Source organism: Corvus cornix, chromosome 2 (assembly GCF_000738735.6).
Source record: "Corvus cornix cornix isolate S_Up_H32 chromosome 2, ASM73873v5, whole genome shotgun sequence".
Classification (NCBI taxonomy): Eukaryota; Metazoa; Chordata; class Aves; order Passeriformes; family Corvidae; genus Corvus; species Corvus cornix.
Genome location: NC_046333.1, coordinates 5876828 through 5900701, shown reverse-complemented (window position 1 = coordinate 5900701; position 23874 = coordinate 5876828). Strand labels below are relative to the sequence as shown.

The following is a 23874-nucleotide window of genomic DNA, read 5'->3' as shown; positions in this document are numbered from 1 at the left end:
GCTGCCTTGCTGGGAGCTCTTGGACCCTCCACATCACTTTGCCCGGGGGATTTATCTTTCATACATTTAATTACACCATGGTGGGACAGAACCCTTCAGCCCATGTTGTCAGAGCACTCGGCCAGGTGGTTTCAGGCACCCCAAAGCTGGGGCCCGCTGCAGCAGCCGTGCCCATGGGGTGCAGGGGCTGGATGGGCAAGGGGTTGCATTAATAAGCTCCTGAGGCGAAACGTGGCAGGAGCTCGCCCAGGGAGAGGGGCGAGAGGAGGAACAAAAGGCGATGGCTTCCCTCAACGCAGCTCCCAGCACAAGCCTCAGCGTCCCCACGGGAGTCACAGGAGAAGCCAGGCAGGAAAGGCCGCTGCCGGCCGGGACACCGCGGCGAGGCCGGTGCCCCCGGGCGTCCTGAGGGGCGAACGTGCCGCAGGAAGCGCTGCCTCCCCCGGGACAAGCCCAGGGGCTCCGCCGGGGATGCGGGGGTGCTGTCGGGCTGCTCCGGCTGCAGCGCGATTGTTAACGGGACCTCAGCCGGGAGAGACCCTCCCGCCCCTGCGCTGCCCCCGCCCCGTCGGGAGACTGAGCTGCGGCAGGGGCGGCTGCAGCCCCGGGAAGGGGAGTCGCTGCGGGGCGAGGCCGTCCCGGAGGGGCAGCGCTGCCGGGCACCTCCGGAGCGGAGGACGAGGCGCGGGCGGGGCGAGGCGGCCGCCGCGGGGGGAAGCAGCTCGAACGTGGAGCGGGGGGTAATGGAGGCAGGGCCGGGGCGGGGGGTGAAGGCACGCCCCGGGGTGGGCTGAGGGGGCACGGCGGGAGCCCTTCCCGTCTCCCCGCGGGGCGGAGGCGGCGGCGGTGGGGGGGTCTCTGTGGTCGGCCCGGCGGTGGCTCCGGTGCCCCGGCTGGAGCAGGTTCCCCCAGCCCGGGGGACGAGTGCGGGATCGTTCCGCCGGAGCCGTGCCGGGGACGGTAAGTGCCGAGATGCCGGCGGCCGTGTGGAAGGGATGGCGGTAGCCCGGGGCGTTGGGGGCCGCCTGAGCCCGGGCTCCCATCTCGGAGGCGTTGCCTCCTCGGCGTGCCCCAAGTCAGCCCTAAGATTGCTTTAAGAAGCAGAAGCTTCGGCGAGGGCACCAGGTAGCGGTACCGCCGCCCGGGCTGAGTCCCCGCAAGGGGCTGAACGTGCCCCGGTGCCCATGCAAAGGGCACCCCGCGCAGCGCGTGCGCCCGTCTGCCGCCGTGGGGCTTCGGATCCTGCGGGGAAACAGGCGCTCAATAGCTTCGGCTCATCCTGGCTGAGGAAACGATGCATCCAGGGAGAGATGAAATGATTTAACGCGCCCTCCCGTTCCCCCTTTGTGTCCGTGTGCAGGAGCCTGGACTGCTGCGCTGATGTTCCGGAGTTGAGGTAATGGCAGAAGTCTGTCTGTGGGGCACGGCCGGAGGTCCCGACCACGGTCTGGGGGCTGCAGAGCGCCCGTGATCTGCGCCGGGATGGGGAACAGCGGCTCGGCCGTGAAGGTCTGCACGGATCACCAAGGGGGCATCAACTGGCTGAGCCTGAGCCCCGACGGGCAGCGGCTGCTCACGGGCAGCGAGGACGGCACCGCGCGGCTCTGGAGCACCGCCGACAGCCAGTGCCACGGACACTTCCAAGGTACGGCAGCGGCTTTTCGCCTGGGGTTTGGGTCTGAAGCATGGCACAGGCCACACAGCATGTTCTGGTCTCTTTCAGTCCCTGCCGGGCAGCCAAAATCCTGCTTGTTTTGGTGTTTATTATAGCAACGTGAAGCAGGAGCTGTTTCAACCCAAAACAGGTTACCAGCACTACTGAATGCACGGATCCTTTTATCTCAGGGTGTGCGAAGTTGTTTAACTTATGTCAATTTCTAGAAGCCCTGTTTTACACTGGGAAACAATACTGACTTACTTTTTGTTATTCTCTTCCCCCCCCCCTTTTTTTTTTTTTTTTTTCCGGTGCTTTTAATCATCTCATTTCCAGGTGGTCTTTATTTAGAACCCCTTGACCCAGAGGTCTGGAAAGGAACCTTGCTAAAATAGGTTACTTTTGTTTTCCCTCCTCATTTGACACACAGCAATGTTAATTGCTGGGCTTTTTCAGTTTCAATTCATTTTGCATCTTAAACAAAATTTATTATCCTTAGACTAGCATATTAGTAATTGAAAAGAAAAAAAACCTCTGTAGACCCGGTGGTCATGCAAACATCTAGATATAGGATAAAGATGTTTGTATTCCCACTCATGTTCTTTTCATACAGAAAAAATAAAGCTGTTAAATTTGGAATTTCTAATGTTTTTTTCTTCCAAAGAAGAGATCACATTGCTGTGATTTCCTTGTTGTTTGCTTGCTTGCTTGTTTTTCACTATGGAGTATTGTCTTTTTTCCCCACATCCTGCCATGGTTCTAGCTTCTGGAAAACTCGCTGCATTTGCTTTAGGCTTAGAAATCCTTTTAAACCACTAATTAACTTTTAACTAGAAAGAGAAATGTATTGGATAGCATTCATTATTATGGAATCTGCCAGTAGTGCCAGTGTTTAGGGTAAACTCTGAAGAAGGTGGTTGGCTGGGTGGTTTGTTAACTGTCAGTCGAATCAGATAATTGTATGTATTTTATACTTTTGCACACACAGAGTTGTCGTGTCAATTTTAATTTTACAAGCTATAATTACTGATAAACCTGTATCTCTAGTGCAGTTTCAAGCTCTACCACAGCACAACCAGTAGACTTGTGTGGTGGCTGCTTTTGGCCAGACCAGCACCAAACCTTGTCTGCCACAAGGTTTTGGCATCCTGTGTGTGGGTCGGGTATGACTGATGGTTAAAATCTGACTGGCAGACTTTGGTGCAGTAACCAAGGTGCTATTTTCATCTCAGAGCTGGATTACAAGATGCTGTAAGAAAAATCCCAGTGATTTCAACCTGATCCATTCAGGCTGCTTTGCAGAAAGTTTCACAAATATGGGAGAATGAGTGTAGTTTTGCTTATAGCCCTGATGATCTGTTTAATTTTTGGCATCTGATGAATTTTCTTTAGAGGAAACAAGCCATATGTTTGTAGTGTGGATACTTGTTTGCTTATGAACTACAATAAGGCTTTTGAACTATAGGAGTTGTAGTGAAATCTGTTTTTTGCAGTCAGTGAAACTGTTTTACTGGGCAGTCTTCTTTCCCTCTGTTTTTTTACCATCTCTTTATTTTACAACATTCTGTTTTTCTAATACCTTTGTCCATCTGTCTCTCTTTAATCACATTTGCCCTTCTTAGTTTTTTTTTTTTCTCAAAGGATCGTATTTAAGTCACAGTAGGGTCCACCAACTTCAACCATAACTGTCACTCTTGTAATAGTGACTTAAGAGGAAACTGTTCTGCTCCTGAAAGCTTACAGTCTAAATGTTAAAACACAAGGGTTCAAGGTAATAGTAGTCCAATGATTAGATAGGTGACAGCAATTTCACACAAGAGGTCTTGGATGAAGCTGGGACTTGAATCCTAAGGTGATTTTTAAATGTGGTGCGTTTATTGTTGCAATAGAAAAATGACATATCTTGCTAAGCAGCACCAAAAGCTTGAGGTGGTAATATTGCTTCCTCTTCTCTGGCATTGCCTTGTTTGTCAGTGGGATGTTTTTAGACCAGTGGTTGTGTCTGTTTTTATTGTAACTGTAGAATCTCTGTATACTCTGAATACTGTATAGACAATTGTGCTCTTGTTTATTCTTTCTGTGTAATTTTCTTGAAGATATAGTGATATTTAGAAAATTCTGGTGTTTATTCATGTTATTAGTCATGGTGGGAGAAAGAATTGGCTAACTATTTACCTGATATGTTTTTTTGTTTGCTTTTCATTCTGCCTGGACAATGAAATTAAACTTGCTGGTAAGTCTCAGGTCATTTTTTCAGAGTTTCGTGCTTTGATTTATGACTGTTTGTGTCCTGACAATAAATGGGCTGGGATGAAATGCAGCCTTTTTCTCCCTGATTTCAGAAGAAGGAAGAAAAAGCATTTTTTAATTTTAAAAAATAAGCTCGTTTTCTACTGGTTTCAAACTTAATTGGTCTGAGTTTTATTATATTGATATTAGTTTAGTTCATTGCATTTTTATAATACTGTTTGATTTACCTGATTGGTGGAACTGTACTGTTTTACTCTCTCACTTAATCCTGATACCAGTGAATTTTTCTGTAATATTTCTGCTGTGACTTGAAATGGTTGTGCTTTACACAAATCCTTAAATGTGAAGAGCACAGTGGTGCATTTAAAACTGGAGTTTTGGTACATTAGTTTGTATTTTTCTTTTGGTTAAGGTGAAGAGCTGGACTAGTCTACAAGCACAGTGACTGATTTCCTTTGTTATTCCTAGGACATGAAAGTTACATCACCTTTTGCCACTTGGAGAACGAGGCTGCCTTCACATGCAGTGCTGACCACACCATTCGGAAGTGGGACGTAGTGACCGGGCAGTGCTTGGCCATTTACAGAGGCCACACATCAATTGTCAACAGGTGGGGTTCTCCCCTCATGTTTCTGTCATCTGTTATCACACATTTTATCATTTCACTGCAGTTCCCCATTACTGCACTCATAAAAGGGGCTGTGGAAACCCCAGAGTTCATGTTCTGTGCTGCAGTGATTAGTTTTTCTAGCAACACTGCTGACACAGATAGGAGAGAAATGAAAGGCACACAGCAGGGGAATGGAATCCAGGTCTAGGAAAGAAATTCCAGAAGAAATTATCCAATTGATAACAGATGCTTCTGATAAATAGGTTTAAAAACATTGTGGCAAGCTTTTGTGTCAGCAAGAGGGATAAAGTCAGGATTTTTCTGTAATTATTATTTCTGTTTGGGCAAATGAAGTAATAATAAACTTACTGTGTGTGGCTTACTGGCCTGTCCATCTGAAGTGCATATTAATAGTTGGACTGGATTTAATTAATGACAAATAGAGCAGTCAAAGATTGGTATTTTTTTAACATTTCTTTTCTTGTGGGCATGTGGGCTTTTTAGTTCCTTTCTAAACTCAAAACACATCTGATATGTAGCGAGATTCTGTAAATAGTTAGGAAGGCTGGCTCTGTGTTTTGGCACTGGCCTGATTTTTGCTTGAATCAGCAAATGGGAAATGTGTTCCCCATTCATATGATTTTGTTGCCTGTTTGAAAGGTTCCAGAGGACCAAGCTCAGCTGACAAAGAAGGCAAGTTATGGATGTTCTCTATCTCTGGTTTGGAAAGATGAACTGTAGAGATTTTTCTGTTATTGTATGTTTGTGCAGCTACAACTCATTATTTTGAAGGCCCAGGAAGCTGAATTCCTGAGCTGTAAACTCTGGTTTGCTCTTCACTTATGTAATAAGTGGGGTGCTCTCGCTTTACCTTTTTTGAGATCCCGAAATAAGTGAAATTAGGTGTATTTTTTTTTCTTGCAGTCTCCTTACTTGATGATGGAAAGATGGCTATTTTCACACTGTCAGTTATAGTTCAGATTCCTGGAATGTTGTTTTGCTGCTGTGTTGTTGTTATTGTTCTAATTCTAAGTTATTGTCATAGGTCTGTTTTTAAATAATTTTTTATAAAGAAGTATAAATTAATAATTACCAAAAATTAATTAATTAAATAAAAACCCAACAAACCCAAACCAAACAACACAACAAACTTCTAGGTATTATATATAACTTAAGAAAGTTCATAATCCCAGATGGAAGGGATTTTAGCAAAACAAAATGCTCAAATTTACAGTGCTATAGTGTGAAAATATCTGCATCAGTGTACCTGAATGAGGGATCTCAATTTTAAAAGTAGAAACAGGGAAGTGTTTGGTTTTTAAAAATGCCAAAGATGTTATGTTCATGCTGCTGTTTCATACTTTGGGGTACTTGGCACTGAAATTGGGACAAAAGATGGTTATGTAAAAAGATCAATACTGTTCATACACACAAACTTTATTTTTTGCAGAATCCTGGTTGCCAAGGACTATCTCTTCAGTGGCTCCTATGACAGGACAGCCCGCTGCTGGAGTGTGGACAAAGAGAAACAAATCCAGGAGTTCCGGGGCCATCGGAACTGTGTCCTGACTCTAGCTCACTATTCCTCCAGGGATGTGCTGGAAGAAGAGGAGGAGGAAGAGGAGGAGGAGGAGAAAGTGAGCAGGGACCTGCTGGTGACAGGGAGCACGGACTGCACTGTGAAGGTCTGGTGGGTGTCCAGCGGGCGCTGCTACCAGACCCTGCTGGGACACACTGGGGCCGTCTTATGCCTTATACTTGATGCACCAAACAGGGAGCTGTTCTCTGGCAGCACGGATTACACCATCAGGACCTGGAATATTGTCACTGGAGAGCAGCTGAAAGTCTTCAAAGAGCACCAAGGATCAGTAATTTGCCTAGAGGTAAGGGCAGAGGTTTCCTTGAGAGCCTTTGGGTGTCTATGTCTTAACTCATGTGGGTCTCAGGTGTCTTTTCATTCATAAAGAAGCTCTTCTGAGACAGGTTATAAATGGTGAGCTTAAATATTCATGTAGTAACAAAAGAATAGTGCTCTCTGGTCTTGAGGCAAACCCTCTTTCTCTAAAACACTTTCTGATCTCCTCTTAGCTTCTAGTGGTTGCCCTGGTCTAACTTCTAGCTCAATATCTATATAAATCCCACTAGGTTGTGGAACTCATGAGTAGGTGTGCTGAGAGCACTGTTCATCTGAGTGGGATTGTGTAATCAGGCTCACTATCACCAGACTATGAAGATAATAACCTGAGCAAATAAACAGGGACAGGGTCAGGTAACTTAAAAAGGGGACGGGAAAAACACTCAGAGTAAGCCAGATAACTTCAAAAAACCCAACCCAAAGCCCAACCCAAAACTGTGGGCAAAAGGTAATAGGAAAGCATAAAGCTGAAAGAAATCCTACATTAAAGACCACACAGACATGATTTGAGAGAAGAAAGGGAGAAACAGATGGCCAAGACAAGAAAACGGGCAAGGAAAATGGAAAAGAAAAGCAGAGCATGGGGGAGAGAAATCAGGAAATGATGGAGGAGAGAGGGGAAAAAATGTAATGTGATCTGAAAAACTATACTCTGTTTTTCTGTTTGCAGTATTTTTCTGTTGAATGCTGCCAGGTTTGTTAATGTTGCAGGGAAGAGGAGGAGTTCAGGCAGATGAAGCGAGAGGGAAACTATCGCACAAGCACTTATCCTGTACACTCATTATCCACCAGAAAATGCTAATAGTGTATTTAAAGAGAGTACCTGATGGTCTGTAACTCAGTTTCAGGTCAGCATAAATGTTTATACATGTATGTGTCTGACTGAAGTTAATGACAGTAGTTTTTCTCGCTGCTCTCCCTGTTTGTGTTTGCTGTCCATAAATGTTTTTCCCTTACAGAGGCTGCAGGATGTATCTTTAACAGCTCTTTAGTAAAAGTTGCCTTTGTTTCTAAATAAGGTAGTTACAGCTGACACTAGTGGACTAAAAACATAGCAGTACTGAAGGAATTCTGTTTTCCTCCAGTTTTAGAAAGGAAAAAAAAACAAGCCCCCACAAAATCGTATTGCCCTGGAGTAATGTTTGTCTTGCTTGGATAAATTCTCAGTGTTAAACCTTATTTTTATGATACTGTAGTAATGTACTCTGAGGATGCTGAAGTAAATCTGTTGTTGTCCTTAGTGTCACGCTATGTTTTGTTGTTTAATTGTAACCCTTCTCCAACGCACAGATTGTCAACAACAGAGGTTGCTTTAATTTAATTGGGTTCTTGCTAAAATTGTTACACAAAACTGGCTTGACCTCTCCCAGAAGCCTGGGAAATTCAATTACGCCCTTTGAATGCTCAGGAATGAGCAATGCTTGTGAGCACAGTTAAACAATGGCTTTAAACAAACAGAACTTCTTGTACGGGAGAAGAAAAGCAAAACCAATACATCTATTTGGAAAACCTGAACAATTCAGAGTACACAAGACTGCTGCTGCTGCCAAGACTGTGTCGGCAACAGCCCTGGCCAAATCTTCTTGATATGGTAGCCCCTCACTTCTCTCATCACCAGTTAATGTGTGGGGCTGGGAGAGTCCAGCTGAAGTACAAACAGCCCCCACAGAGAGCATTTAGTGTTCAGGCCTCTCAAACTTATCCCAGCTTAAGCAGTCACTGCTGTTGAATAGCTTTGGGCTGTCGATCTTTCCTAATTCCTCTCTCTGCTTTTCTGGGTTCAACACTATCCCTTCTGTTCCACTTGGCTGCCACTCAGCACAGCCCACATGGTATTTTCATTCTTTTAGAAAGGGGTCAATCACCAGAATCCATACAAAGATGTTTCAACAGAAAGGAAACTTCCTGAATAGAGGTGGTTTTTTTATTACTATTTTTGTTTTGTTCTCAATATGTGCTGGGGGCCTTTTTTGCCTCAGGCTTCCTGGTGACAGTGTTGCAATCTGTGGCAGTGAGTTGGAATGGTATTTTTTAGACCCTGGGTCTGGAGGACTCGGAGGTAGTTGTGATTTGCTTACAGTAGCCAGCAGTTTTAATTGATGACAGTAATTTGTTTTCTTCAGTGCAACAGTGAGCTGCTAATTACATCCGATTTTCACTCTCCTGTCCTGGAGGAGCTGGGTTGGTACCAGGAATTGAAGGCAGTTACCTGTTCTCTGGGTGGTACAATGCTTGTGTGGGGAGAAAAAAAGGAAAAGAAAAATAGAGACTTCTTTTCATTTTATTTATTCAAATAAAGATCCCTAAGGGAGGGTGACCTTTCAAAAAGTTTGAGAAATACTCAATGTGATTCCTCATCCTGGACGCAGATCAGGAAAAATTTGGATATTGAGACCATATTTTCCCCAACTTTAAAAAGCTGTTATTAACAGGAATGCCCCGGGATGTTCTGAACTTCTGCAAATTACGTCTGGCCTGTTCCAGTCATCTCCCATTACTTTCCAGTAAACACCAATAGTGTTGCTGTAGCAGTGAATGGAAATTCCTGGAGCTTCTTGAAGGAGTTTTCTGGGTAGATAGCCATAAAGCACACCCATGTTTTCCACGCTGCTTCCTGCAGTGCTGGTGTGTGGAAAGCCGGGGAGTGATGCTCCAGACACGTTCAGATTTTCAATGTTCCCCAGTTGCTTGAAGATCCTTTAAGGTGTTGTTGCCAGGTAGTGTAAGTAGGGGAGCCTGGAAACAACTCTTACCTAGCATGGCAGAACAGAAAGTGTTGGTGAGCTTTGGTCTTTCCCTTGTGCCCTATCCTTGGTGGTTCTGGACAAGGGAGAGATGAGGGTGAGCTGTTCATATTCCCCAGGCTTGTCCTGCTGTCCAGGAGTCAATCTGGTGAAGGTGACCAGCTGAACCCACTGTGTGTGCTCTGCTGCCAAAGGAGTTCTGCAGCTTGTGATAATACCAGTTTTCTCTTCCTTCCACCATTTAAATTGCACAGAGAGAGGTTCTGCTGGGAGGCTTTCTATCTGCAGTGGGAACTGGGTCCATGTTAGGTGCTTTGGCAGCATTGATTACATGACTTTCCCAGTCAGGCAAGGTAACTCGCAGTGGAGCAGCCAGAACTCTTCACTCTCCTTCTCCTGTGGTGTGTTGATAGCTTGGCAGACGAAGTACAGCAGCTGTTTTGGGAGCTCCCTCTTCGTATAAGAGCCAATAATGAGATTTTATAGGAAGTGATGGGAAAAAGCAAGGGTGGGCTGAGTGTAATCACATAGCTCATGCTCATTCTTCCACTTAAAAATTTCAGGCCTGGCTAAAGACCAATATTTGCAATTAAAATCAAACATGCATTTTCTTTAATGTGACTGCCTGCAATAGGCTGAATAACCCTGATTTAAATATTTACTTGTGTATGTTTTTCTAAATGTCTCTCCTAAGAAGCTTTGCAAACTGTTCACAAGGATTGCTTTGTCCTTGCTGATTGTTCTGCCTCCAAGTATTTATCAAAATTGTGCTGCCCAAAGCTGGCAGAGAGAAATGATCCAGCTTGGAATTTAGCTTGGATCCTACAGCAAACATTCTTGCAAGAAAACTCCCTTTTGAAGAACATGAACATGAGTGGGCAAAGACTTGCTTCTGGTTTTCCTGCAAAAGATCCTTTGTTTGGACCATTCCCTTCAGTTGCCTTTTAAAGCTGACTAGAAGAAAAGAATGCTTTGAACAAAGCCACTGCCTGAACTCTGTTTATGTGCTTAACTGTTGTGATCATGTGGGGTAAAGAAATGTTTTCTTGCCACACCAGTTAAATTAAGTGCACGGATTTTTTCATAATTTGTGTTTGTATTTGTTGCATCAGAGGATGAAGATGTGAATGAGAGGAATGTGAAGGTGTGCAACACCTCTAAGAATGAAACATGTTTCTGGGCCATCACTTTGCACTGCGGTAAAAAAGTTGAAAAACATTCTCTTAACAGCCAGCCCAGAGAGCTCATTCTAGATGGATTCTCAGGAAAAAAAGTGCCAACAATTTCTTGACCACAGGGAGTTTGTTAGCTCGTTAAAATGGATGTGGTTTGAATGGGATCCTGAAACTCTTAACTCAGCCCAAGCCTTACATAGTTGTAACTTGAGATTGGTCCAGCTTGGTGATTTTGGACTTAGAAGTGGCTGTGAACAGAAGACCAAAATTCCAGATTGTAGGAACACTGACCCCCACGAGAAGAATAAGGTGGTGATGGGATACGTGGCTGCTGATGTGAACTCATCTTGGAGTTCATGGGAGCCAGTTTGAGTGCAGTGACCCTCAGCAAAAGGATGTGTCCAAATCTCTTTGGAGAACCAATTGCCTCTCCTTGGCTGTTTAAAAATTGTTTCTTATAGCAAAGGTTAATTGGGAGGGCAAAGTCCATTCCTGTAAGGTTGAAATACCTGCTAAACAGCTCTTTTGCAGATATTTTTGGCATTCTTACGGGTAGAAATTGTCTTAAGCTGCTGCATTTATCCATTCAGCCAAGCTTGTGAAGCAACAGGGTTGTGATTGTCTTGAGAGACCAACCCTGGATGTGATAATTAGTTTTTTTATTAAAATTCTGGTGTGTTTGGGGGCTACAACCAAGCTTTTTCTTATTAATGAGACCTGTAACTACTGAAGTGTTTACAACTTGTCTTTTGCTACTGCTATTACTCTGCAACTCACAGGCAGTTTGACTGAACCTTTTCATGGAATGACATGGAGTTACATCTCCAGTGCTTTGGCCCGAGGGTTAAGACAAATTTGCTCCATTCACGTCTCAGTGTTTCATCTGGTTCAAAGCAAAATCTCTCATAGCAATGAGAAAAATTAACAATCAAGAATTGCAAATATCAATGCAATGGTTTTTTTTCTGCTGTCTAGCTGAGGCTTTAGAACTGGGCATCAAACTGTTGTCAGGTTTTTAATGTTTTTGAAGCTGTGTGGGTTTGAAATGTCCACTCAGCCCATTGGTATCTGAGCTGCACATCTGTTCTGTGTTGTCCACTCTGCCACAGGTGTCCTTGCCTGGCCATGGTTTTCTGTGTCAAGAGCTTTGTTGGGCAGTTGGCCAAAGTGAACCAAGTGCTCAAAAGCCAGCCAAGGAAAATACAGGTTTGGAAATACCACCTCTTCTCTGGGCAGTCACAGACTGGAATATGTAACTGTGTCTACTAAATGTTTTTAAACCACAGAGTGTGAGGCCAGCTTGTAAGGTGCTTTGGCTGGGGGAACAGAAAGTGATGATGATTATTATTTTAAATACAGATTAAATGCAGATATCTGAAGTGTTGTAACTTAGGCTGGAGTTGTAAGCTAGACCTATCTTAAGTCAAGTGAAGGAGGAGTGATCTTGCCTTAATTGATCTGGCTACACCTGAGAAGGTTGTCCTTGTTGGGAAGGAGAAATAGCAAGTTTTAAGGCATGATCTGTTTCAGATGTGCCTCAGGATGAGAGAGAGGAATTGTCCTAGACCACAGTGACTGTATGGGGACTATCTTAGCTGTGGAAATCTGTACCAACTTGGATGAGATCATGCCTATCATGTCACTAAAGGCATATCTGATTTGCAACTTCAGCCTGAGCTGAGAGCTCTTGATGGCTTTCTCCACTGATAGCCATTTCATGCTGTTTTATAAAAATGCCATGGGAATGAGGGGCTGTGTGACAGTCAGAGCCTGCCCTGGATTTTGCTGTTGGGTCTGCTGCAAGCTCAGTCTGTGGCATCTGGTAGATAGTTTAACCTGTTAATATTTCCTTTTCCATGCAGGGCTGAGAATCCTTTGCTACTGTGCTCACCTGCTTAAATTGGTGAGGGGGAGGAAGGTGCACAGAAGTGTTTCATGGGGCAGCAGAAAGGCTTTGAATGTAATGGAAATGGTTGATGTGCTGACCATCTCACCAGCTCTCTGACATTGAAAAGCCAACTATGTCCAGGGCTGCAGCAAAACCAGTGTGGGCAGCAGGTCAAGGGAGGTGGTTCTTCTTCTCTGTTCTGCTCTTGTGAGATCCCACCTGCAGTGTTGCATGCAGCTCTGGAGTCTTCAGCACAGGAGAGACATGGATTTGTTGGAGCGTGTCCAGAGGATGTTGTGAAGATGCTGAAGAGAGATGGAGAACCTCTGCTATGGAGACAAGCACAGAGTTGGGGTTGTTCAGCCTGGAGAAGAGAAGAGAAGACTTGGAGAAGACCTTAGAGCCCCTTCCAGTGGCTCCAAGAGAGCTGGAGAGGGACTTTGGGCAAGGGCATGGAGTTATGGGACAAGGGGGAAAGGTTTTAAACTAAAAGAGGGTAGATTTAGATTAGATATTAGGAAGAAATTCTTTGCTGTGAGGGTGGGGAGGCCCTGGCACAGGTTGCCCAGAGAAGCTGTGGCTGCCCTGTCCCTGGAAGTGTTCAAGACCAGCTTGGATGGGGCTTGAAGCAACCTGGTCTAGTGGGAGGTGTTCCTGCCCATAGCAGGGGTTTGGAATGAGATGATCTTTAAGGTCCTTTCCAACCCAAACCATTTTGTGATTCTAAGGCTCTTAAAATCCTGGTGCTATAAATTACCTGAGTAAGTCCACATAATTTAATACATTTTTATATCTAACAAATTAGCAAATCCAGGCAAGCTGCAGCTCTCTTGTTTCACTTTGGCATTGATACACCCACTTAAATGTAGAAATGAAGCGGCCTAACCTAATGTACCATTAATGCAGAGTGGCATTTACCTGCAGGAGGTTATAATTTAGTGTTTTTCCTTGCTCAGTGGGCGGGTTGATGCTGCTAGCAAGATGTCTAAAAAAGAAATGCAACACTTGGCCACGAACCACACAGCAGGATCTTGCCTCAGAGCATCCTCTTCCATTTAGCAGGTGCACATGACAATGCTCTTCATGCCCATTCAGGGAGAGACTGAAATTTAAAAGTCCTTCCTCAGGCTAACTTGTGGCTCTCGGTTTTGTTAGTGCCGCTGGCCATTCGCTCTCTCTCCTCATGGAGATGCCGTATTAATGCTGTTCCTAAAACAGCTTAAAAGTAATAGGAAGTGACATTTCAAAGTATTGCTGGCTTTTTACAGTGGTTTGTGCTTTACAAGCTCCTGGCATTCAGCTATGAAATCTCTCCCACAGGCCAGGTTCTGCTGGGAGGATGTGTGGCATGTCCTGCTCCAGCTGGGCTGGTGGGAGCTGTGGCCAGGGAGCCTCTTGGTCTGCCTGCACACATTTCTTGTGTGGGTTATCACCATCCCATCACTGTAATGCTTCGTATCTCAACGTTTTTTTTCATTGTTGTAACACAGGGCAATGTTGTTTTGTACAAAGCTCACTTTTGATGCCTTTTGGGAATGGGGTCTTTCCCTTTTGGATTGGGAGTGGAGATGGAAGAGCATGAACAACATTCCAACCTTACAGATACAGCGTATGCAAAGAGTGGGGACCAAATCTAAGGTGGCAGAAGAACCAGCTCTTGAAAGTGCCCTACAAGCAAGACCATGACAAGTTGGTTTGTCATTTGTTGGTTTCCTGGAGATACCAGAGAAGCATCAGGGGTTTGTGCACTGCTGGTCATTTGGACCTTCTGATGTGTGTGTTTGGGGGCAGACAAGGTACCATTCATTGCTCCATAGGCAAATTCCACTCCTTGGTGGGGGGGTCAGGATTCTCCCTCCTGTGTCTCCATCCCTGTGATGCAGAGGTTGCTGCAAGTCTGTAAAACTTACCTTGAACTACAGCCAGGTGTTGCAGTGACTGGCTGCCTTCAGCAGGAGTTGGGCTCTACAGAGCAATAGCTGTGAAAACCTTCAGTTTGATTTCTTTACACAGACAGAGAATGCCAGATTTTTCTATGCACTGTGGAGTTTTTCCTTGCTGAGCTTCCAGGCTCGGTGTAGTTTGTTTACTGTGCACTGGCTGGTTTTTTAGTCTTGCACAGGTCAGTTATTTTCTCTCTGTCTCTGTTCCCCAACTGCAATCCTTCCTTTTGTCATTCCCTGTCCTGTCTGTATGGAACAAACCCCATCCTCCCCACCAGTGAGTTCTCACAATGGGCAGGATGACTGGTGCAATGAGGCACTGTTCTTCTTTGGGAAACACAGAGCAGAAGACAATCTGCTTGAAGATATTTTAAAAACCTGTGGCAGGATGGTTAATTATTTAATCATTCAATAACAGTCTGAAAAGACTTGTGGAAATGTAGATACAGAACAGTTTCAAGGAAGAGCTAGTCATTCCAAATACTGACTTGTGCAGAGTGATGATAAACGTAAGCCCTGGTTTATGGTGTGTAGGATTTTAATTTACCTTTTTTTTTTTTTTTTTGTTACTCAGAATTGTTCTGAATTTTTTATTGTAACTAAAACTTACAGTCTGGTAAGAATTCTTGTCAAATATGCTTTGCAGAAACTGCACTGCTGGGGGTTTTTTGAGGCTTTAGTAATGAAACTGATTATGGAAGTAGGGTTAGCATTGTTAAGCTCCCTGGAATCCTGCTTGCTGGCATCAGCAGAAGGGCTAAATTTTTATGTTCTCAAAGCTGGGAGCTGTTTTTAAGACCCAGAAGTCAGTGGGAGATGCGACTGTGAGGAACTCAAGGTTGGTTTGCTCACCACCCCTCTGTTTCAAGGTGCAGCTTGTTGCTCATTGTTGAGTTGGAAACTGACTTGGGATGAGTCCCTTCAGTGCAGCTCTCTCATGGAGGTGCCTGAGAGGCCATTGCTGATGTGTTTTTCTCTCCCCTCAGCTGGTGAATCGTCACCTGTACTCGGGGAGCACGGACAGGACAGTGAAGTGCTGGTTTGTAGACACTGGGGAGCGGATCCAGACGTACAAGGCTCACAAACACAGCGTTAGCACTTTGAAATACCATGCTGGGATCTGTAAGTTGCCTTTCCTATGTTGTCCAGCCCCCTCCAGTCTCTTTTCAGTGTTTGTCTTTGATTGAAGGTTGTTAATGGAGAATAATTTTGAATGCTTGTGAAGTTGTCACTTTTTTTCAACTCCAGCATGTTTACATTCAGTACCAAACTGCTGCACCACTCCATGTGGGAAGCTTAGACCTTCCCTCCATTTTCCACCTCCCTCTTCTCACAAATGAAGAGGCAGTTCTGTTGTTTTTGTTGCCAAGGGAAGTGGCTTAAATCCTGAGCTGTCTGGGGGTTGTTTGTGTAGCTGTGGTTTAACCTCACTAGTCTGGTGTCTGTCACCTGCTTCTGCTGTGTGCTAGGGACAGAAAGTGCTGCTGCTGCTGGACACACAGCCCTGTGCCAGCCTCTGCTGCCTTGTAGACTCTGTGTAACACCCTGTCCTAAACCAGAATCACACCTCAGATGCTCACTGCTCCTTTCTAACTGTTAGGCTTCCTGTTCAGGCTCTGACATTCTCCTAGACTCATTTTCCACAAGTTTTTTCCCATTACCTGTCCCCATTCATGGATTTGTTCCCCAAACCAACTTTCTCCAGTAGCCAAGCAGTGCTTGCCTTAGTAATGTTCAGGACTCAGCTCTCCCACTTTCACTCTTTACAGTGGTTTCTGTACATCAGTGTCTATTACTGACACAACAGTATGTTCTGACCATCAAACCTCCCTCTTTAAATCCCTCTCTGTGCTGGCTTTCCTTCTACATGTCTGGGTTTGGGTTGCAAGACAGCACTTCTGTTTTTATCAGTGAACCTCTCTCTGTGTCATCCTGGTCTTATCCTGCCTCTGGTGTTGGACCTGACGTGCCTTCACTTGCTTCCCAAGAAAGATCTTCTTCTCTCCTTCTTCTTCTCTCCTTTTCTTCTTCTCTCCTTTTCTTCTTCTCTCCTTTTCTTCTTCTCTCCTTTTCTTCTTCTCTCCTTTTCTTCTTCTCTCCTTTTCTTCTTCTCTCCTTTTCTTCTTCTCTCCTTTTCTTCTTCTCTCCTTTTCTTCTTCTCTCCTTTTCTTCTTCTCTCCTTTTCTTCTTCTCTCCTTTTCTTCTTCTCTCCTTTTCTTCTTCTCTCCTTTTCTTCTTCTCTCCTTTTCTTCTTCTCTCCTTTTCTTCTTCTCTCCTTTCTTCTTCTCTCCTTTCTCTTCCTTTCTTCTTCTCTCCTTTTCTTCTCTCCTTCTCTTCTCTCTTTCTTCTTCTCTCCTTTTCTTCTTCTCTCCTTTCTCTTCTCTCCTTTCTTCTTCTCTCCTTTTCTTCTTCTCTCCTTTTCTTCTTCTCTCCTTTTCTTCTTCTCTCCTTTTCTTCTTCTCTCCTTTTCTTCTTCTCTCCTTTTCTTCTTTCCTACCCTGAAGGAGATGGCTATGGATGTCTTAAACTAACCTAGGCATTCACAGTGCTTTCCTGATTTTGGTTTCTGCACTTCAGCTATGAAGTGAACACATCACACTAAATGAATGGTTGCTATCTGGGCTTTGATCTCTCTTTTGGCAGCTTCTCAGTGTGATGGTGATAAATGGCTGACAGATGCAAGATGGTGCACGTTAGCAGAGAGTTGTACCTGCACAGTTAGTGGCAGTTGTCTGGCACCATGCTTTCCTCACTACATTTATAAACCAGTAACTGAATTGATTTCTTAATTATGTTTGGAAACTTAGCATGTAACCAAGCCCAGAGGTAGAATTTTAGTCTGGAAACCTTTTTTGGTCTTCCTTTCAGCATGAGTCCCACATCACCGCTTTTATTTGTAATTTATTTATTTGTAATTTATGGTTATTTCAGCTCCTCACCTACATGGATGAACTACCCCATTCTCCCCTACCTGCAAGTAGTAATTTCTGCTGATTTCAGCTTCTGCAGTTGGCTAGAAGGCTGAAATGGAAAGGAAGGGTCTGAACCTACACTGCACCTTGAAGTTATTATTGCTCCAAGATGCAGGCAGGTAGAGCAAGGGAAATGAAACCAGAAATTGTAATCCAGGATGATCATTGGTAGACAAAATACCAATGATTTTGTGTGTTTGTGTGTTTGCCCCCTTTTCATTATAAAGACACAAACCCAAATATTGAATTTGTCAAGACTAGCCAAAGGTGAGCTAACTGTGCTAAGTTGGTATTTGCCTGATCCTGTGAGGAACGTTTGTGTTGGGGTGGGAGATGGAGACTGTCTCCTTCAGTAATGAAACCTCCAGAGCTGCATTTCTTCAGTGTTGATCCTACTCTTCATGCAAGCAGTAGAGACTAGACCAGACTGTAAAGAAAAGAAAGTTTTAGCTCAAACAAAAGTTTCATTATCTGATGCCACCACCATCAGCTCTGCAGCTTTCTCTCTCTTCCCCCTCATTCTACCACCCTGTCCCTGCCATACACATACATTATTTTTCCACAACACTCTTTTTTTAAATTAAAATAAAGACAATATTGCTGCATTTAGTCAGATCTATGAAGAACATCCTGGTAGTGTGATAGAAGAGTTCACAGAGTTATTTAAGATCTCAATTTAAATCAAATGCAAAAATACTAAAAGTGTGAAACAGGGAGTATCGAATTGTTCCACTTGAAGGGTAGAAAAAGTGCTCTAGAAAAATATTAGGGATTTGTTTGAATGCACTATATGCATTTAAATTAATGAAAGAGGAAATTTCCCCTTAAAATTAATTTATATAGTATGATTGCTTGCATTATTGTGGTGCATCCATTACTTATTTCCACACTATCTAATAATTTTGGTAGAATTGGAATTATAAAGAGATGTTTACTGGATACCAGTGTTGGAACTAGTGTAGCTTAAAATTCTGTCACTTCACCTGGGACGGATCAGAACTGTCTTTTAAAAATGTGGAGAAAACGCTTCAGTATAAATTATATTTGTTATGGTTTATGTCACATTTGCACCAGTGCATGAAAAAATACATCTCAGCCAAGAAGTGGTAATTTTCTGTTAGAAGATCTTAATTCTTCTGCTTTCTCTCTGATCAGTGCCCAAAGGCTCATTGCCCCAAAGAGTTTGTGGTCTAAATAAGAAAATAGAGTTGAAGAAAGATGAAAAATACATGTCGGTTTCCAAAATCACTTTATAGAGTACAGGGAGTCCAGACAGATGTGAAAACTAAGCATTAAATCCTCAAAATGTGTTTCCAGTGGCTTTTCTGCTTGTGTAATTAATAGCATGGGGAATATTACAGCTGGTTCTCAATCTAATTTATTTAATGATATGTTGATTATTTCTCTCTTGAAGTATGTGCACAGCTGTTAAAAATTTAATGTGGTTTATATTTTTTTCATGTTGCAAAAGTTCCAGGGGAATGTTTCAAAACTGTTCTCCCAAGGATCTATGAAAATTAAGTAAAAAATGAAAACTAATTTTATTTTGTTGTTGTTGTTTATTTCACAGGTGGTATATATAAGTATATATTTAAATGCTAAATCTGAGTTAGATCAACAGCTCTTCTTTGAAACTCAGAGGTGCAGAGACACTTCCTAAATCTAGAGTGACAGTTCAAAAGACATAAAGGATGTCTGTCAAAAGCAAAGTCCTGATAGCTGAAGTAAACTGGCAGCTGCATAGTGAAAACAGCTCTTAATTGGTTCCTACTCCCGTCATGTCTGTAACAGAATTAAGTGATTTCCATTCACTGGGAAAAAAATCAGTACCTGTTCCCTGCTTTACTTTGTTGTTACTCATTTGCAGAGTGGGACATGATGCTTTTTCAGGACTCTGCTGGAAATTGAATTATAGTGGCCCATATAAAGTGACATTGATTTTCCACATCCAGATGTTTCTTGGAGGTGCACCCATGAGGTGCCCAGCTCCCTGCTGTTTCATTTGAATTTAAAAAGCTCGTGGCAGTACATAGTCTGTTCTCTCATCTGTTATTGTAGTCCTGAATTTACTACCATGATAATTTTTTCACCCCTCTTTAGAGATTCAGTCCCTGACTTCTCCCAAAAGATAAGGAATCTGTTGCCTTCAGGCACTCCAGTTTTGTAAAACTCTTTCCATGCTAGTGGCTTTTACAAAGACATGAAATGCAGGGACCAGTGAATATATTGCTTTTTGCAGCTCTGAAATATTTTTCTCTAGATAAACTTGAGGAGTTTGGGTTAACTGAAGGAAAGTGAGTGTTTATAAAGAGAGTTTGTAACCTTTAAAGCAGAAAAATGGGCTCCTTTTTGGTCATATTGCTAAGTACAAAATCTAAATATTAACATGGCCTTACAGTTTCTGGATGCACCAGTTGTGGCGATCTGATCTGAAGATCCTGAAGTGCTGAGAAATTTTTCTTTCAACATGTAAGGTACTCTAAGGAAACCTGATGAATAGCCAACATTCCTGGTCATGCTCAATTTAGTTACCCCAGCCCTGCCCCACTTGTAGCAGCAGAAGTGATGGAGACACTGGAGTACTGAATGGAAAGCTGTAAATAACTCTGGCAAAACAAATGAAAGGTTGAGTGGAAATCCTTAAAACCAGACTTGAGATAAATTGCCTACTTAGAATTATTGAGGCACGTTTAGGCAGGGAGACATCTGTGGAAGTGAAGAGCAGAAATAGATACTTGAATGTGTGGAGTGAAATGCTGGTGTGTGTAGGAACTTCAGTCTGAAGACAGTTCAGTGTTTTGAAAAATACAGCTGAAAGTAAGCATGCTGGGGTCAGCAGAATAAAAATGATCTGGTTTGACTGAGGAGAGAATCAAAATGATATGTCATGGTCCCTTGGGAGCTGGTTTTAGGTACATTTATGAACTTGTATGAACTGACCTCACGTGGCTGCTCACATCTGGCTGTGCTGTGTGGTTGTGTGTCAGTGTTCACAGGAAGTGGTGATGCCTGTGCAAGAGCTTTCAATTCCAGGAGTGGAGTCCTGCAGAAGATCTTCCGAGGACACAAGTTCATCATCAACTGTATCCAGGTCAGGAAGGGGCTTCATGGTGGGGTTTCTTCCTTTTGGTTGCTCCCTCATTTTTTGTGGGAACTGGTGTGGCTGACTGTTCTGTGTGTCTTGGATTGGATGTTGTTCTAGGATAAGACTTGAATATTCTGTATGTAGTTTTACAAAAGCTTGTTAATAATAATAAGTGAAACCACAGAATAAGTCCCCAGGGACAACCCCATGTCTGGGATCAGGGATTTTTCAGGTCAGGTTGGATAAGCAGCCACGAGAACTGAGACAGATGAACTGATGCTTTGTGAGGCATGGAATGGACTCCAGCCTCATGAGACCCTTTCCATTACAAGACACTAATGATAAGTGTTTGCAGTGCTCTAAGGGGAAAAGAAATTCCTGCCTTATGCAGGCAGAATAATTATAGCATCATCCCCCGAACCGCCCTGGGGCATGGCATCCCTAAACAGTCTGAAGCAGCAGTGATATCTGACCCACATCCTGCCAGGCAAATGGAGGAGTCTCTGCTTCTGGCTAAAAACTGAAAGTTAATGTTTGCATATTGTCTAGGCTCAAGTGAGACTGGCATTTAATAGTTAAAACAGGAGGAATTAATAATCCTTGGTGGCCATGCAAAACCCATGGAATCTTAGAGGGGTTTGCATTGGAAGGGACCTCATTTCAACCCCCCTGCCACGGGCAGGGACACCTTCCACGAGACCATGTTGCTCAGTGCCCCTTCCAACCTGGCCTTGAACACTTCCAGAGATGAAGCAGCCACTCTAAGAACCTGCAGCTCTCTGCCTTGGGAACTCAGTATAAGCTGTGTGCAGAATGAAGATTTTCATTAACAGTGTGAGACGTTGGTAATTCTGGCAGGCTGACAGTCCAAAGAAAAAGAGAGGAGATAAAATTTCTTTTGGAGTTGATCCCAAGCACATAAAGTTGTAAATATGGTTTTTTCATGTATATTCTTCTGACTTAGCAAGGGGCTGTATGATCTTAAACTTCAAACTCCCAGTACCGGGCAGTTGCTGTGTAGCAGGTGGGCACCTGGATGTGTTTGGGGAGTACCTGATAGAATCACCCTGGGCAGCCCCAAGAATAGACAAGACCAAAGCTTGGCTTTGTGTTCTTCTTTGTAACTTAATTTCCAGCTGTACAGGGGCAATAAAACCTGGGAAGAGAGAGCACTGAGAAGTGGCAATCTTAAGGTGATCTTAAGTATATTAAGGAGAGCTGGATGAGGGGTGGGGTGCTTGTGGGGTGCTTCATGTAAGCCAGGGGGATGCTCACTGTCACAGCATGGGCAGGCTGGCACAGAGTACCCACGGCGGGGACAAGACTGATGCAGGAACAGGAAGATCATCAAGACTGATTTCTGGCTTCCAGGGCAGGATGAGGACAATTGGGAACATTACCAACAGCAGCAAATGGTTCATAAAGGAAATGAAACCACAGCAGTGAATCCAGGTTAAATTACTGCAGGCTTTGAAGAACAGTGGAGTTTGAAGGAGGAATTGTACTTATAACTTACTGCAAAGGAGAAAGGGAAGTGAGAAGGGAAGCATTGCAGAACCCCCTGCTGTCCACTGATGATGATTTTGGTGCCTACTTAAGCTCCACATCAAAACCAGCAGTCTGAAAACAGTGCAGAAATTCCCAGCCACAGCCTGCTCTGACACTGGGTTTAGTTCTCCATTGCTTTTCTAGAGGGTCTGGGTTATAAATAACTTGTTGTTTATGGCTCTGTGAAGTGGCTGAGAAATGAGTCCTGACTTGGTAATGTCTCATCCCACTTCAGCAGCTTTTGTGATAATTTATACTGACTCTTGCAATGAGCTCAGGCCTAAGTGTTGGGATCAAGCTGTGTTTGCTCTGACTTTTGACAGTTTGATTGTGCCGATTCCAAGCCGTATGGCTCGGTATTAAGTGTGACCCTGTTGTTCCAGATCCACAACGAGCTGCTCTACACAGCTTCCCATGATGGCACACTACGGATTTGGGACATCCGGGGAATATGCAAGAGAAATAAGCGACGCTTGAAGAAGGAGAGGTCTGTGCAGGGCAGGAGCTCCCAGAAGGGGAGTCTCTCTCGTCTCTTCAACAATAAAGTTGGCTGTATGGTACAGCAAGAGAATGGGGAGCACGAGGCTGTTGAACTGATGTGACTGCCCAGAGCAGGCTTTATGTCAGTGAGCAAAGCTGAACCTTTTGTTTTCTGCACCACTGTGTCCATGTAAACCAGAACTTGGAAAGAGATGGGAAGTGGCTTTGCCTGAACCTCTGTGTGAGGAGCCAGGATTCTCTGTGGCTGCCAAATGGACTCAGGTCAGATCCTGTGGCTGCAGATGACTCAGCTGAGCAGCTCTGGGCTTGGGAGGGGAGGCAGCGTGGTTCAGGTGAGGTACCACTCTGTGTGTGCAATTAGGAACTTTCCTGATGGCTGCTGATGTCAATTCCCTCAGGCACAGAGGTGTTTCATCTCTGGCTGCCCAGTGCCTAATGAGATGTTTTGCCATTGCTGTTGCCCGCTCCCATGACCCCTGTTCAGCCCAGTGTGGCAGTGAAACGTGTCCTGCAGTGAAAGATGGCCTTGAATTCCATCTTCAAGCTGACCTTTGGGTCAGGCATTGGCTGACAAGGCCAGCACAGGAGGGTTTGGCTCTGCAGCAGGAGTTTAAAGCAGACTAGACACCTCTCTGGGAAGCTGGGAGTAGTAGGACAGAAATTAATTTGTTTTTTTTTTTTTTTTTAACAAAACATAAGCCACAGAACAAGCTAAACCTCAGCCCTATTTGCTGACCTTGTGTTGTCTTTCCTCCTCCCAAAGCTGTGTCTTGCTAGGTTGCCAGTAGCATTGGATAAACAGTCAAACTCAAGAGTTTTCCCAGTCTTTTTCCAGGTTCATCCTTCTCTGATAACCACTGAGCCATGAATTACCAAGGGTTCTTATATTTTTCTATTTGCAGATATCGCTCTTTGTAGAACCAGTACAAAAATATCTAACCACATGTTTTTATTTTTATGGCTTTATTTATTCTGTACTACAGCAAGATAAAACTGCTGTAATCCTTTTTTAGAATGGATTAATAAACATGTGGTATCTACAGACAACTGACTGTCTAGTTTTTATTTTTGTCTCATATATGGGGGGGAGAGGGGGTGTGGCCTGGCTGCAGAAGCACAGCAGTTAAGAATGGATGGAATATGGGGAAAAAAACTCACATAGATTTTTGGAAACATTTCTTGCCTTCCCCTCTCTGCTAGGGTTGGAGTTGGATATGTGTGGAACTGTCCTGCCTCCCAGGAGGCACCAGAGTGCCAAAGCTCAGTTCCCCTATCAGGGGAAGGAGTCACCAGACACAAAAGCACAGACTTAAGGGAAAGCAGGGATGAGAGAGTGCTGAGCCCTTACTCAGTGCTGCCCTGGTGTCACCTGGCACACAAAGATGCCACTGTGTCACACTGTGTCAGTGGGCCAGGCCCATCACAGACCCTGCTCTCCTCCTAAGCAGCTTGGGTAGTTCTTACCTGACAGGTTTCCACATCTAGTAGGAAACAGCATTTAAATTATGTGAAATGCCTACCAAGAGCCTGATTTGGGAGGTCATCTGCATTGTGCAGACTTAATTCCACTGTAACCCTCTCAGGCTGGT

At 44.1% G+C, this 23874-nt stretch overlaps 1 protein-coding gene across 4 annotated transcripts; it reads left to right on the top strand.

Moving 5' to 3' along the window:
• Nucleotides 1-568: 568 nt before the first annotated feature.
• Nucleotides 569-23332, top strand: WDR86 (WD repeat domain 86). Of its 4 annotated transcripts, XM_039549453.1 has the most exons (8): nucleotides 820-960; nucleotides 1361-1645; nucleotides 4373-4514; nucleotides 5965-6204; nucleotides 6289-6397; nucleotides 15166-15301; nucleotides 20139-20242; nucleotides 22168-23332. In XM_039549453.1, exons 2-8 carry the CDS (start codon nucleotides 1483-1485, stop codon nucleotides 22384-22386), a joined length of 1113 nt encoding a protein of 370 aa, XP_039405387.1. In that variant the 5' UTR covers nucleotides 820-960; nucleotides 1361-1482; the 3' UTR covers nucleotides 22387-23332. The 4 variants fall into 4 exon arrangements, with proteins under 4 accessions (XP_039405385.1, XP_039405388.1, XP_039405387.1 ...); XM_039549451.1 differs by lacking the exon at nucleotides 820-960 and adding an exon at nucleotides 569-740 and having other exon boundaries at nucleotides 5965-6397; XM_039549450.1 differs by having other exon boundaries at nucleotides 5965-6397.
• The last annotated feature ends 542 nt before the right edge of the window (nucleotides 23333-23874 follow it).